The sequence below is a fragment of the Diceros bicornis genome, chromosome 2 (genome assembly GCF_020826845.1).
Source record: "Diceros bicornis minor isolate mBicDic1 chromosome 2, mDicBic1.mat.cur, whole genome shotgun sequence".
NCBI lineage: Eukaryota > Metazoa > Chordata > Mammalia > Perissodactyla > Rhinocerotidae > Diceros > Diceros bicornis.
In genome coordinates this window covers 30,607,257-30,622,673 of record NC_080741.1, presented here as the reverse complement: position 1 = coordinate 30,622,673, position 15,417 = coordinate 30,607,257, and the positions used below count along the sequence as shown (strand labels likewise).

At 46.5% G+C, this 15,417-nt stretch overlaps 1 protein-coding gene across 9 annotated transcripts in view; it reads right to left on the bottom strand.

Moving 5' to 3' along the window:
- Positions 1 to 15,417, bottom strand: part of RARB (retinoic acid receptor beta) — an 824,831-nt gene that overhangs the window by 27,812 nt on the left and 781,602 nt on the right. For all 9 annotated transcript variants that reach the window (XM_058553917.1, XM_058553915.1, XM_058553911.1 and 6 more), the window contains one exon: positions 163 to 323. In XM_058553917.1, coding sequence (XP_058409900.1) covers positions 163 to 323 — 161 coding nt within the window. The remainder of the gene's footprint in view (positions 1 to 162; positions 324 to 15,417) is intronic.

Sequence of the window (15,417 nt, the reverse complement as noted above, 5' to 3'; positions counted from 1 at the left end):
TAAAGACTACACTACCTCCGCTGACATGCACATCCTGGGCGAGAGAGAGAGAGAGAGAGAGCATGTGTGTGTGTGTGTGTGTGTGTACATGTGTGTTCACACTAAGGGCCTGTATCCATCCTTCCAGTCTGGGGGGCGGTGATGGGGAGAAGCTTCTCTTACCGTGGTGTATTTACCCAGCTGGCAGAGTGAGGGGAAGGTTTCCTGGTGAGCTTTTCGGATCTTCTCCGTGAGATCATCCAGCTCAGCTGTCATTTCATAGCTTTCTGTGCATTCCTGCTTCGAAGGCTCCTTCTTTTTCTTGTTCCTGTCATTCCTGACAGCTGGAAACGAGAGAGAAGTCAGATCCGGGGTCACTAATGGCTAGGCCTGCGCTGCCTGAGCTGGGAGGTTCCCTCCCCCGGTGCTGCTTGGACTCATCTGACGCTGGGAACAGGAACGAGGGAAAAGGTGCTATAAACACATCTCTCAAGAGGAGAGGTTTGGCAGCCAGGAGGGCCAGGAAGAGAGCGAGCCTTGTCTTTCTGTGTGTGCACATGCCAACCCATTCTCAAGGAAAGCTTAGGCCCACCCAACAGGCTGAGAGCCTCGGTTTGTTTGGAGAACTTTCTATGTGGACTGGGTCCTTGAAGAGAGGATTCTTCCAAGCACGTCCCCCACCAGTTCCAGAGGGGATGGCCTGAGAGGCGTTAGAAAGACACCACTTTTGCCTGGGAGTCACGTCCCTGGACAAGGCCCTTGTGGGGTCAGAATTAGTGACTCCTTGCTAAGCCCTGGTTTTTTGCTTTTCAGTTTTCTGAATTAACTGTCATTTTTGAAGAAGTTCACCTTAAAGGTGATGGGATTATGGTTTTTGATCCTTCATGTTTTTCTGCTTCCTAAACTTTCTGTATTAATCATGTAGTCTTTTGTTATTTATAAAGTTATTTAAAAATAATTATGCATTATAAACACTCAGGCTGGAAAACCACGCATTCATTCATTCATTCGTTCATTCACTTATTCTTCTGCAGCCATTTGACCCCACATCTTGTCTGACCCACTGGAGCCTCGGCACACCCCCAGCCCAGCTTGGCCCCAGACAGTCAGGGCCAGGACCCCGGACTGTCAAAGTCCCAGCTTCCTCTCACAGCACAGGCTTCTCAGATGACTTCAAATCCGAGTGTAACCCGAAGCCCCGGCCTCTGGCTAGGATCTCCTCGGGAAGGAAACCGAAACCCAGGGAGGCCGACAGGTAAAACCAGACCCTGCGGCCCCTCCGGGACTCCATGTTCCCTGGGGACCCAGGGGTTGCCAGGCTGGACACCGCCTGGCTGTGTGTGCCACCACCGTGACCTGGGAATCCCTGCTGCCAAATGACCCAGGGCATAATCCGATCCACCCTAAGAGGATTTGGCACTTGGGGTGATGTGAGAACTGGCAGTTCCCTGGGTCTACACCGTGAGGATCCCAAGGCCCTGTTTGAGGCAGGAGCTGAGGGCAGAGTAAAATGAAGGCATGGGGAGAGGAGAAAAGATGGAAGGAAACAGATGAGCATGGGAGGGAGGGAATAAACAGTTCTCAGAAATCTCTGTGTCTGTATAAGCCGCTCACACCTGACGTCGAGTGAGGGAACCAGGGAGAAAATTCACATTTCTTGAGTATCTTGAGCATTGTACTGGGAACTGTGTCCACAATATCTCACTTAATCCCCTATCAGGTAAGCAATTTTAAACCCATTTTACAGATGAAGAAACTGAGCGTCAAAGAGGCTAAAGAATGTGCCCAAGTTTACACAGCTGACAAGTTCTTTCGTTGCTTGGACTCGCTTCTTCCTAAGGAAGGGGACATGTTTGAGAAGAAAACAAAACCTCTTCAGACAATTTTCTTCCCGTGGGGCTCTGAAACGACACCGTTCTCTGGCTCAGCACATTTCCAGGTCTAGAATGAGTGGGTAAAGGCAGTGTGCGGTAACTCAGCCTCAAAGGTACTCTTTTCCATGTGTCCATGTGCCCAGAACATTCCCAGCAGATGCAGGACGCAGGGCGAGGCTCATGTGGTTTAAAGCAGGGAGAATGCCAAGGACACGGCCAGCAAAGGAGAGACACTGAGGGAGGAAGGGGTAGCGCATGGCGCAGAGACGCCTGGGGGGCTCTCCACAAGGATGGAGCCTGGGTTTGCAGGGTGGCTGCGGCCAGAAGGCTTGTGTGTGAGCACCGCGGGCTCCCAGTGCAGGTCGCCAGACCCCTCCTTTCCCAGCCCCTGCCAATGACCTTCTTCTTTAGTCAACACGGAGGTCATATCTAAGCAACGAGGGTCCTTCCAAAACAGAGCCCTGAGGACAACACTTTGGCAATTCCTCAGAAACTTAAACATAGAGGTACCATACCATCCAGCAACTCCACTCCTAGGTATATACCCAAGAGACTAGAAAATATATATCCATGAAAAGCTTGTATACCACTTGTTCGTAGTGGTATTAGTCATAATAGCCCAAACAACCCAAATGTCCATCAACTCACGAACAGATAAACAAAATGTGGTGTAGCCAGACAATGGAATACTATCGGCCATAAAACGGAATGAAGTACTGATACAGGTGACAACATGGATGGACCCTGAAGACATTATGCTCAGTGACAGAAGCCAGTCACAAAGGCCACAGAGTGTATGATTCTATTTATATGAGATGTTCAGAATAAGCAAATTCACAGACAGAAAGCAATCAGTGGCGCCAAGGGCTGGGGTGGGGGTGGACAGGAAGTGACCGCTAATGGGGACAAGGTTTCTTTTTGGGGAGATGAAAAGGCTCTGGAATTAGACAGTGGTAAAGGTTGTACAACCTTGTGAATATATTACAAACCACTGAACTGTACACTTTTAAATGATGAAGTTATGCTACGTGAGTTGTGTCTTAAAACAACAAGAACAACAACAAAAACCCGGAGCCCTGAGGGAGGCCACAAGTCAGTGAACACTAGACACTGCTCTGATTAGAGTCAGAGGCCAAGAGACCGCCTACTACCACTAACACAGCAGCAACAGCAATACCACTTACTGATTGCTTAGCAAGGGCCAGCCCCTGCCTTAAGCTATTAAGAATTGTAGCTCACTAAATTCCACAGTGAACTGGTTAGGTGGGCATTATAATCCCATTCCTACACTCTAGGAACTTGAAGCCCCAAGTCACCCTGTCTGAAAGTAGCCAAGTCAGGATTTTAGTGGAATATACAGAGAAGCAGAGAGAGGAAACACACACAGGAAACTGCCCCTAGTCCCATCCCCAGGCAGGTCTGTGGGACCCGTGTCTGCACTCCTAAGCACTCTGCTTCACTGTCCCCCACCCTCCCACGGCCCCCTGGAAATTACCTGGAAAACTCTCACGAGTGAACACAGTTCTAGAGGGTTACCTGGGAGGGTGGGCGGGAGGGACGCCGTGCGAGCTGCCACCACTGAGCAACTACACCAAGGCAGAAAGTGAGAGGTGAGGTCGGGGGGAAGGGGGTCCCTGTGAGCTGCAGCAGGGCACCAGGTGGGGGGCGCTTGGTGGATTGTGTGGTGACAGCACCCACCGTTTGCAAAATGACAGTGACAAGGCCAGAGCTCCACTTTCTGTGCTGTGGGGCCCACACTCAGGGCACTCTCAGCAGCTGACCAGTTGCCAAGGGACCCGTGTGCAACCTCATGCTGCCTTCCAAACTGCTCCTGCCCTCCCAAAGCAAGTGTCCCCCGACCCCCGGCTCCACGACTCAAGGACTCCTGGGACTATCGGAAACCCCTCTGCAACTGGAAAATGCAGTCATCCTCTGGCGATAAGGCCCCAATTATGTAAAGGTTCATGAGCTGATGGACAAAGTTTCTACACGTGGCTTCAGCAGCAGCTCTGCTCAATGGTTTTAAACTGCTGTGGAACGCAGGCACGGTGTCTGGGCCAGGCGTGGGGATGGCTGCCAAGAACCGCCAGAATCAAGGAGGTGACGTGGCGCGTGGGACACCACGTGGGCCTGGGGACAGCGGTTCTGTCCAGCCTCCTCAGACTCACGGTCAGCAGCTGCTGGGGGGGGCGCGGGCAGGAGCTCGCCCCCTTGTAGGGCACTAAAGCGGGGCAGGGGTGACACAGATGCCGCAGGGGGGCCAGGGGATCTGGTACACGCACTGGCTCCACCACTTACCATCCCAGAGGAGTCAGCTCCCCTCAGAGCCTCTCTTCTGGGTCGCAGCAGCACCCTCCCAGAGACGGGGGAGGACGTGCGAGGCGGGAAACAGCGAGTCTGCTGGAGCCTAGTCATATGAGAAGAGGAATTTAAGGCCCTTCCGCGTGGAAATGGGTGGCCCTGAACACCGAGGACTTCTGGGCATGATTGCAGGGTCGGTCGCTGTAAGTGGCAATGATGCTTTTGAAGAAGCCGTCTGGTAGCAGCACCAAATGGGCAGGTGGACTCATTTGTTCCTTCATTGTTTTGTCCATTCATTCATTCAACAAATATATTTGGTACATCTACTACGTGCCATCTGCTGTGGGGATGAAATGGTGAGCCACACAGATGGTTCCTGCTGCCAGGGAGCTCACTTATGGTGGGAGACAGACATTAATCATATACTAACAGTGACGGGAATAATAATAATATTGGCATCACTATTATTATATGTATTGTGACTCATACTGGAGTGTTATTTATTATAATACTGAAAATGTTAATGACAACCACCACGGCAGCTATGGGGCACTCGCTGAAATCCTCTATTCATATTAGTCATTCAATCCTCACAACAACCTGATGGAGAAGTATCATTATTATGCCCATTTTGCAGATAAGAAAATTGAGGCACAGAAAAGGAAGTAACCTGCTCAATGCCATGCACCCTGTAAGTGATATATGGGGGATCGGAACTCAGAAAACCTGGCTCCAGGGCCCTCACTCTTAACCACTGTGCTCCGCCATTTCTGTCACACACGTCCATGATTCCATGATCTGTCAGGTGCTATGAAGGATGCTACAGGAGCTCTGGGTGTGTATTACTGGTGTGTGTGCGTGTGTGTGTGTATAGGGGGCAGGGGGCTGGTCCAGGATCGGGGAGCTGATGCTGGGGAAAGGGGAGGGTGAGTTGAGGGGAGGGATGGGAGGAATGGGAGAGATGGGACGGTGGGTGGGGAGCCCATGATTCTCTTCTCTGGCTGTCTGTGATGTTTGATGCCTGATCTCTTCTTTCACCGGCTGGCACATGCACCAACATACCTGTGACAGAGCTGGGGGCCTGACAAAGTGCTTTCGGGCACAGTGCAGCCCTGGGAAGGCATGGCAGGCAGGGAGTGGGGCACATCCTGCCCTCTGCATCAGAGCCCCATCACGGGGTTGGGGACAATTACTCTGCCACACGGCACTTCCTCCTACTCTGTGAATATCTGGAGGGCAAGGGCCATATTTTACCTATCTCTGTGTCCGCCCACAGTAGGGGCTCAAAACCTGTTTTGTGAAGGACCAGATGAACACGTAAATGTGGAGTCTGTCTGCTGTCAGGACCTCTGTGTGGCAACACAGAGCTCACCTGAGCCTCTTTTCTGCCAAAACTTAAAGGTCTCATCACACCTCAGGGCCTGCAGGCAACTCACCAACTGCTGTCCATCCCTCCAGGAGGAGCCAGGAGGTGGATAAAGCAAATGGAGCACCCATGGGGTCACGAGTGTGATTTACACACCTGGTAGGACCCAGCCCGATGTCTGCAAAGCGCTTCTTGGACGAAGGGTGCACCATAAAACATCAAGTATTCTCCTTGTGAGGGCTAAGTGCCACAAATCAGATTTGGTGGCATAAAAGTAGCATATTTATGATCCACTATCATATTGCAAATGAAATGAATGTAATAAAAGTGTCAGTTATACAAATACCTCTGATGTACGGATCTCGACCTATGAATATGAAAACAGACACCCCAGCACTTTGATTTGAATGTCTAATTATGGAAATAAATGAAGTCATGTTCATTTTAATGTGTGCACTTGTGCATGTATCTGGTATATTGATTTCCGTGCACACAATAAAAATGTAATGCAGGAAACATGCAAAAGATGTGGCTTTCCCTTGAATTCAGGAAGAGATGAAAACAATGCTTCGCTAAAAATTCCTCACATCAAAAAAAAAAAAAAAACGAAAGAAAGGAAAATATAATTGACAACGTTTTTGTCCATGAAGTTCTCTATATTCAGTTTAGCAAAGGAAGCATACTGGTCTATTTATTCTTGCTTGAATACTAAACTCTGGAATTTGCTCATTTTGATTCTTCCCCTCCTTGCTAACTGCAAGAATAGTGGGTCACAGTTGGTGATTAGACCTATCTGGTTGCTGTGAGTGGGGGAGGGTCTACAACATACCAACACACTGTAAAAACACAAAAATATAGTTTAAAAATCATTTTCTGAACTAATTACGTAAGCGAACTACCTACGGATTTGGAGGCAGGTGGATCTACGACTAATAGTGACCTAGTTTTCCCATAATTTCAGGATTTGGGGGTTGGCGCTCAAGCATTTAGTACAGCAGGTCCCACTATAAAGCTGGGCAGAGTCAGGGTGAGTGAACGCTCCCTCAAGATCAGAATCTCCTTGAAGGTAGAGACTGCCTTTCTCCTAATATAGTGCTTGCCATGTAAACGCTAGTAGAAACTGAACACATACACAGAGGAACAAGGTTAGTAAACGAGGCTGCATCTAAGTTTTCTCTGCCACTAATGAGACACATGCCTTGGGGACCAGGCTGAGGGCAGGGCACCCATGAGTGTCTGTTAAATGAATACAGGCCTGTGATTGGACCTTGATTTCAGGGTTTGTGAAATGGAGGCCAAAATAGCATCCTCAGAGGACCACTCCAAACCTGCAATGTGGCAGCCTATGTGCAAACACTTCAAAAGGCGACGTGATGCCCCACACAAGTGCAAAGTGTAAGGGACGGCCCAGCGTTCAGAGTGCCATGACCGAGCAGGCAGCATACTTGGAATTTTTACAGACTATTAAATATGCAAGTCTTGGGGGAATAGTCTGGACACAGCATTCTAAGAGTTTAACAAGGATCTACCAGCCTAGCTCAGCTTCTTAAAGTTATTCAAAGCACTTATAGAAAATCCTTGAAATATCAAAATGCACAAATACCAAATATTTCTTTCTAGTTAAAGCGATATATTATACTAAGATAACTTTCAAAACAATTTTAAACACATTTTCCTCTCACTGGTTGCTTTTAGAAATGGAGATTTTACCTCTTCTCGAGTGGACAGTGTTCCCCTTGTCTTATAATTCCAAAGACTATTTTCCTTCTCCCTCTGGGCTGGCATGGGCAGCCCTGCTGTGGCTGTATTTGTTTTGGGACAAGCCCAGTGTGGTGGGAATCCTTGCAAGGCAAGAGATTTGGAGTTTAGAGGCTCTGTTACAAGTGACAAATCCTTTTCTTTGGACAAGAGTCTTGTATGAACTATAGGAAATATCCTAAGTTCAACTCCAGAGATGAGGGAAAATAAAACATTCCTGCCTGACGTATAAAAGCAGAAGCCCGACAATGAACAGTTGAGAAACTGCACCCGCTGAGCCGCTCTCCTCCATTATCAGCATGACTTCTTTGCACGTCCCCTCCGGCAGCAATGGGCAGTAGCAATGGGCATCAGTGATGGCTTTCCAACACCTGTCCACAGGGGGCCACGTGTCATGGCTTTGTGTTTGTGGCAGAGCTATCCAACACGATGGGGGCTGACATGAAGGTCTTTACCGATGGCAGAAAACTGAATGCTAAAAAATGAAAATTTAAGACGCGGAGGCTGGCCCTCTGCTTTTTAATCAGGAGTAAACTCACACACCTGCCCTATGATCAATTCACTTTGTTTTTAAAACCCCCAGTTTAGAAAAGGAGAGTTCAGTATCCGCTTCCATAAACCATTTTCAAGGGCAGGAAATTCTTCGTTATATCAAGCTGATGTTCGCCCTGAAGCTCAACCTGCCCTCATGTATCTGAAAGACCATTTAGTGGGTCTTTTTAACTTCTTTGTAAAAAGGCAGCAGTCTCAGATTCAGGAATCAATAGTCTCAAAATAAGGATCCATCTATCTAAGATAAAATGATTGAGCAAAGATGCAGGCACATCCCTTTACCTTTCTTTCCTGGAGTACACATGGACCGCCTTTCAAAGCAGTTTCTCTTTGGGAGGGTGGAGGGAATGACAAAAAGAAGTTTCCCTGCAGCAGACTGTTCCAGATAAACTCGTGTCCTGCTCCGTGTCATATATATTCTTCACGGCAAGTTACAGGCTTTCAAATATTAAACAACAATCTCTGTCATGATGAATTCTAATGGCCAAATTTTTCACTCCTACTGTCCTCTAAACCCAATTAATTTTCAGAAAATGATTTGCAGGTCTCCTTGACATTCTTATATTTTCCCTCTTAAAACGTTGTTTTAAAATAGAAATAAGGTACTTTACTTAGCTTGGGAAAAGTTCTGAGAAGCAGCCTCAGCGATTCCCCTTGGGGAGTCCAACCCCTTGACAAATCCTATAGAACTGGAGCAGCAGGAGGGGAGTGCCAGGAAATACTGGCTTGACTGCAAAGTTGGCCCTAATCCTCCTTGTCTTCCTCTATGCACGCTCTTTGCATTGTGACTTTGCAGCTCATCGCATCAAGAGGTGGAGACTATTCCACAGCCCTTCATCTGGGCTGGCCTGTGACTCACTTTAACAGATAGAATGCAGAGGTAGTAATGTTGTGCCATTTCCAAGCCTAGACATCTAGAGGTCTTGTGCACTTCTGCTTGTACCTCTTGGAATCTTAGCACTGTGTATGAACAAGCCTGGACCAGCCTGCTGGAGAATGAGAGACCATGTGGAGGAGAGGCCAGTTAGCTCAGCCAAGACCATCCGAAAGTAACCTAGAGCTGGCCTGCCCCTGAACCTGGGAGAGCACTCAGGCAAGATCAGCAGAGTTGCCTACCCAATCTGCAGCTGACCACAGACTCATGCGAGAGCCCAGCGAACCCAGAGGTACCACCCAGTTGATCCATGGTTTTGCAAGCGATAATAAATGCCTATTGTCTCAAGCCACTGAGCTTTGGGGTGGTATGTTACACAGCAATAGCTAGCTGATACTTACAGTCTGTGTAAAGAGAGGGCTTACACAACAGTAGCACATGCCAAATGCTCTTTTACCCCATGGTGTATCTGAATCCACAGTTGCCTTTATTCAGTAGTTGAGGCAAGAATGAAAACAATTTGTCCTTACTTCAACTCCAGGTTCAAGATGCTGCCCACAGCTATTATAACAAACAGAAGTTATGGAATTATTCCTTACGGGTCTTAAATAACATGAAAAGTACAGTGGACAAGTGGGAAGGACACTGGGGTAAAATTCCAGAGGCCTGTATTTTAGTCCATCATATACTAACTGTGCAAACTCAGGACAGTCTCTTAATGCCCCCCAGCCTCAGTTTCCTCATCTGAAAAATGGGGACATTAATTTTTTTCCATCACACACAGGATTCTTATATATATTTAAATATATAATTGCAACACAATGTAATATGTACTAAGATAATGGGAATCCTACACCAATTTCTTATTCACTAAACATTTATCGAGTCCTGTAGCTCCTGAAGATACTGAGTCAAATAAAGCATGGTTTCTTCCTCAATAAATGAAATGCACATGATATATAATATAGACTGTAAAGGTTTAATACATACGGAATGCTTTGAAATGTGAAATGCTAAGGCAGCAGTGGAAGAAGAAAAGTGGAAAGAAACAAAGTACAGAAGGAAGGAAGGAAAGAGAAAATAAGAAAGGGAGTAAAGAATTTTTTTTTTTTTTTTTTGGTGAAGAAGATCAGCCCTGAGCTAACATCTGATGCCAATCCTCCTCTTTTTGCTGAGGAAGATCAGCCCTGGGATAACATCCAAACCCATCTTCCTCCACTTTGTATGGGACGCCGCCACAGCAGGGCTTGACAAGCGGTGCGTCGGTGCGCACCCGGGATCCGAACTTGTGAACCCTCGGGCCGCTGAAGCGGAGCAGTGCACTTAACCGCTGCACCACCAGGCCAGCCCCAGGAAAGAATTTTTATCCAAGGCAAGACCTGTGCTCCAGCCTGGGGCCATATAATTGGAGATTAAACGGAATATGGAGCATAAACTGGACAGTTTTTAAACTTTCAATGGGTTCATCTCGTACGGCAGGACTTTCCAAGTGAACTTGGCTTAGTAAACAGATGTGACCATGTTTGCCTTCTTGGACTCCAACTTTTTCAGATATTGCTTGACACACTTGATGAATCTCTGCCTGAGCCATCCATGTGTCAATGAGGTGTCCAAGAGAGACAGACAAATGGTCTGCAAGTTTGCCCAGTGTTTGCCAAATACTCTATTTAGAATATTAACGTAGAGAAGCCCCTGCATATTGTCAAATCAATTTTAGGAACTCAAATCATCAGAGAAATGGTTGACGTGAATATGTGGGCATTTATATTATATATTCAGTTTAAATGAAAAACTCTCACTTTCAGGCATTTAAATGGTTTATGCTAGACTGTATACCCCTAAGTGATTCTCATTGGGTCTTTGAAGCGCTAAGGTTTCTAACGGTTTTCAGAATCACCAAGTAAGTATATTGTTCAGTATAGCTTTTGTTCTAAATGCATTCCATTAATTTTAATTTTTAGAGAATTGATAATCCATGCATAAGAAATATGCTAGCCCACTATTCAATACGACTAGTCAATTAACCATAACCTCCTTTCCTAATAATTATGGATAAATTTAAATTTACTGCTAGTGTTTTTGAAGGCTGGCTTAGCCCTCAAAAGGTCTTTTAAGAAGAATTCTTACATTGGGTGGGAAGATAACCACCAAAGTCTCTTTTTTGGGGGGAGGGGGAGGAAGAGTCACTCTGAGCTAACATCTGTTGCCAATCTTCCTCTTCTTCTTTTTTTTTTTTTTTTTGCTTGAGCAAGATTAGCCCTGAGCTAACATCTGTGCCACTCTTCCTCCACTTTATATGTGGGTTGCCGCCACAGCATGGCTTGATAAATGGTGCAGATCCATGCCATGCCTGGGATCCAAACTTGTGCATCCTGGGCCGCCGAAGTAGAGCACACTGGACTTAACCACTATGCCACAAAGCTGGCCCCTGAAGTCTCTTTTAACTGCAAATGGTTTTTTCCATCCATCCATCTGTCCATCCATTCATCTATCCATTAATCTGTTTATTTATCCAGTCTATCTGTCCAGTTATTCATTCATCCATCCATCTGTCCATCCTTTCATCTATTCGTCTGTCCATCCATTCAGCTGTTCACTCATCTATCCATCCATCCATCCCATTTTTTCCTCCATTGATCTGTCTATACACCCATCCATTTGTCCATCTGCCTATCCTTCCATCTATTTATCTGTCCATCCACCTGTCCATTCATCCACCCACCCATCTCTCCTTTCATTTATTTATTTATTCCTCCATCTGTTCAAATAATTATTGAGTACTTACACTGTGCCTGGATGCTAAAGAAACAAGAGTGAGAGGGTATCATTTCAAGAGATTCACATTCTAGTAAAAGATACAGTCACCAAAACAAATAACTATCATGCAGTGAGCTAGATGCCAAAAGGGAGATATTTACTCACTGATTTAAGCAATAGGAATACAAAATCTAAGGAGTAGGTTGTGAGATGATACTTAGACCCACAGATGAGGGAGCTGATAGTTCAGTCTGCGGAAGTCATGAAAAACATCACAGAGGAGAGGAATCTTGAGCTGGATGCTCTAAAGGAGTATGCTGGGTCTTATCCCTTCAGGTAACCCCACTGCACAGTACAGTGTCTTTTTCCATAAGGGATGCTCAACAAATATTTCTTAAATGAATAGGGCTTGGAAGGGTAGGAAACATTCTGGATAAAAAAACAATGTGTGAAAAGGCCTAAGGGTTGGAAACAACACCTACACGAAGGAAGTTAGCTATGGGATGGCCTTTAAAGGATGGGTCTCATCAACGAGGCAGAGAGGGGTGGGAAGAACATTCTGGATGTTGGGGATAGGAGGAAATGCTTTCAGGAATGACCACATCATGTTTGTAGGGTGGCTGGTGTGATTAGAGGAAAAAGTGGAGACTAGGGATTGGTGGGGAGAAAAGATGAGATTGGTATAATGAGGAGAACAAGGGAGGGATGTGTAGGGAGGCACTGCAATGAAAAATCTGCTGGACTTGGTAATGGGCTGAATATGGGGGATGAAGACAATGACTTGGAGATACAATAAGATTTTAACCCTGGTACTGGGATATTGATGGTATTGCAATAGAGAAGAAAATTGGGAAAGATGGTGGGGGATAGGGAATGCAGTTTTTGGTAGGAAAGTGATGAGACTGGCTTGAAAGGAGGTGAGTAAGAAATCCAGGTGGCAATTCCAGGGGTTGTTAGAGACATGGCATTGTGGATTTGGTGAGACGACAGGCCTGAAGTTAGATTATTTAGGAGGCAAAACCTTAGAGATGACTGTAGAAGTCATGAGAGGGGATGAACAATCTAAGGTGAGAGAGAGGAGAGAAAAAAAGAGGATCAGGAACTGACCCTTGGGAGTCGCCAGTGGTTGGCGGGAAAGGGAAGAGGATACAGTGATGGAAGCAGATGAACAGTGGGAAGAAAAACTGAGATAATAAAAAATCATAGAAACTGACGGAGAAAAGAATTTGACAAAAGCCGCAGTGGCCTGGCCAAGTGTCCAATGTAGCCGACAGTCAGAAAGAATAAAGAGGGAGCAAAGTTCATTGGTTTTGGCAATGGAGAAAGTGGTGACTTTCAAGGGAACATTTATAGCAGAGCAACGAGGATGGAAGCCAGACGGGGGGTTGGGGAGGGTTAAGAGGAGGCCAGAGAAAGCCCTTCACAAATCAACCTAGGAAATAAACTTGAGTCCAGGCACTTGAAAACTTGTTTTTCTATAATCAAACCTGTAAGGGAGGTCAGCGAAATCACCCATGTTTACAAACACAAAAGGCTGTATGAATTTCCCAGAGAATCTTCATTTGAAGAGGCTCACTGGAAGGTCAACACGGAGCAGTGAGATCTTGGAAGACGCATTCACTTAAGATCTGTCTACGCAGAGGTCCAAAGCAAGAGAAAGCTTCAGCTAACCAAAGGCTAGAAGATGGGAGGGCTTTTCAGGCAGAAGACTGAGCAAATCTGAAGGCCTGGAGGGAAGCAACAGGGCAGCTTTGAAGCTCTGCAAGGACTAGGGCTGGGGCTCACAGTTCAGAGTTGAGGCTGGACCACAGCTCATGTGATCCTGTGACCCCTGCCAAGGAGACTTGGGTTTGGGGTTCATTTAGGGTGGCAGTGGCAGTGATATTATCAGAGTTACCTTTTAGAAGGGTCGCTTCTCTTCATGGTCAAGAAACGATTGGGGTAGAGAGATCATTGAGGTGGTTGCTAGAAGTTCCAAGTGAGAGAAGAGGGATGTCTGAACTAGGGAGGGACCGTAGAGCAGGGCCAGCATAAGGGATGTGCGATGCCAGGCAGTGGGAAGGGTCAAGGATGACAAGCTGCTTTCCAGCTCGGACAATGGTGAGGGAACAAAGAAGGAGAAGTAGGATGTATGGAATTCCAGGTACCCGTGTGCCACCAAGTGGAGTTGTCCAGTGGGTGCCGTAGGAAGTTGGCTATCTAGGTCTCAGGCTCAGGAGAGGTGACTGGCTGGAGACAGAGCCTCAGAGAAAGTCCACTTGCGATAGGAATTGTGGCCATGGAAAGTGATGGCAAACCCCTGAGTTCCTGTGGGTTTTGTTTTTCCCAACTCTTGACTTCTAGGAATCAACTTATTGTGAAACTGACTCAGCAATTTGAAACTCGATCTATTTATTTATTCATTCTACTGACAGTGACTGAGCTGCACCTATCAGCTCTGGGTGTCAGACACTGATCTAGCACTGAGGGTGCAGCAGGAAACCAATACGAAAGTCCCTGCTTTCATGGAAACAGTTGGTGGGGGGGGGGGTGGTAAGCAATACCATGCGGAAGCAAAGCACACAGGAGGGAAACTTCTTTCAAGCGTACCCTAAAGACCCCTAAACAGCACAGTACCATCGTACGAAAATGCCTTATGCAAATTCACAGGATGCAGCCATACCATTATTGGCCCACCTGGGATACCAGAAATTGTCTGTGAGAAAATCTGGACTGCCCCTTGCCTGTGGCTTTGAAATGCAAAGATGGGAGCAATTCCAACCCACTGTGGAAATTCAAACTCAAAATCTTCCACTGTCCCGGACCAGCTTCTCAAATCAGGGCTGCGGTGGGTGATCTGGACTTCTCTTATGTCTCCCTCAGCCCTTTTAACAGGAAATAGCACCGTCATTGCCAACCCCATCCCTTCGGGGTGGGAGGGCTTCTGCTCTGGGCTGTGCTAAGTGCTCAACATATATGACCTCATTTCTTTCTCCCAGCAACCCTAAGTGGAAATGGTACCATTAATCCCCAAATTACACATGAGGACACCGAGGCTAAGGGACTTTACACGTCACATAGCCAGTCATCGACAGGGTCAGAATTCAAACCCAGTTCTAACTCCAAACTATCTACTGCTCATAAGATAATTCTTAAAATGGTTTGCTTTTAAAAAAGATTAGCATTAATAACAAGAATGCAACGAGAACTATAATTAAGGAATTTTTCTACTTGGCCTTGGCTGCCCTGAATGCCATTGAGGGGTCACTTTCAGGCCACACGTGTGACTCAAAGAAAATGTTAAAAATGAAACAGTAGAAATAAGCCACAGCCCCCAAGTCAGTCTCAGCATGTGAAGCATTGGCCAGAATTGTAGCCAACTTAGCTTTCCCCGAGTGAACTTATCAGTTTCTCAATATAAATAGATCATCCCAAACTGCCCTCGTCTTTGAAGGACTGCTAAAATCCTATTTAGTTCACAAAAATCCTCTTCTGGCCTACAGAACTTTAATTCTCAGGTATTTATTTCTCCAGAGAGTCATCTGGAAAAGAAAGAAAGCCCTCTTCACCATTCTCTGCATAGCTCCCAGCCACATACTTGGATGCTTGACATGAACAGAGAACCGAGTTGCTATTCCCGGGAATGCTTCAGCTGAGGGGTCAAAAAAAAGCAAGAAGCCCAAGAAATAACACACAACGTTCCCGCCAGACCCGTACAGTTCACTTCCCTCTGCCCTTCCTTTTCCCTTCCTCTGACACCCACACCCACACCCAGAACGTGCTTTTCTTTCTTTTTAATCAAAAAGACATCTGCGAATACCTTCTAAGGCAGAGACAGCCTTCAGGACTCAGGGGAGAGAGGAAAAGCAGTGCCTGGAACAGAACACGGTGGAGAATTCCAACCTCCCAGTCGCCACCTATTTATTAGCAATCCGTACCTTGGGGGTGTCAAGTCAGTACAGACAGAGTTTGAGATC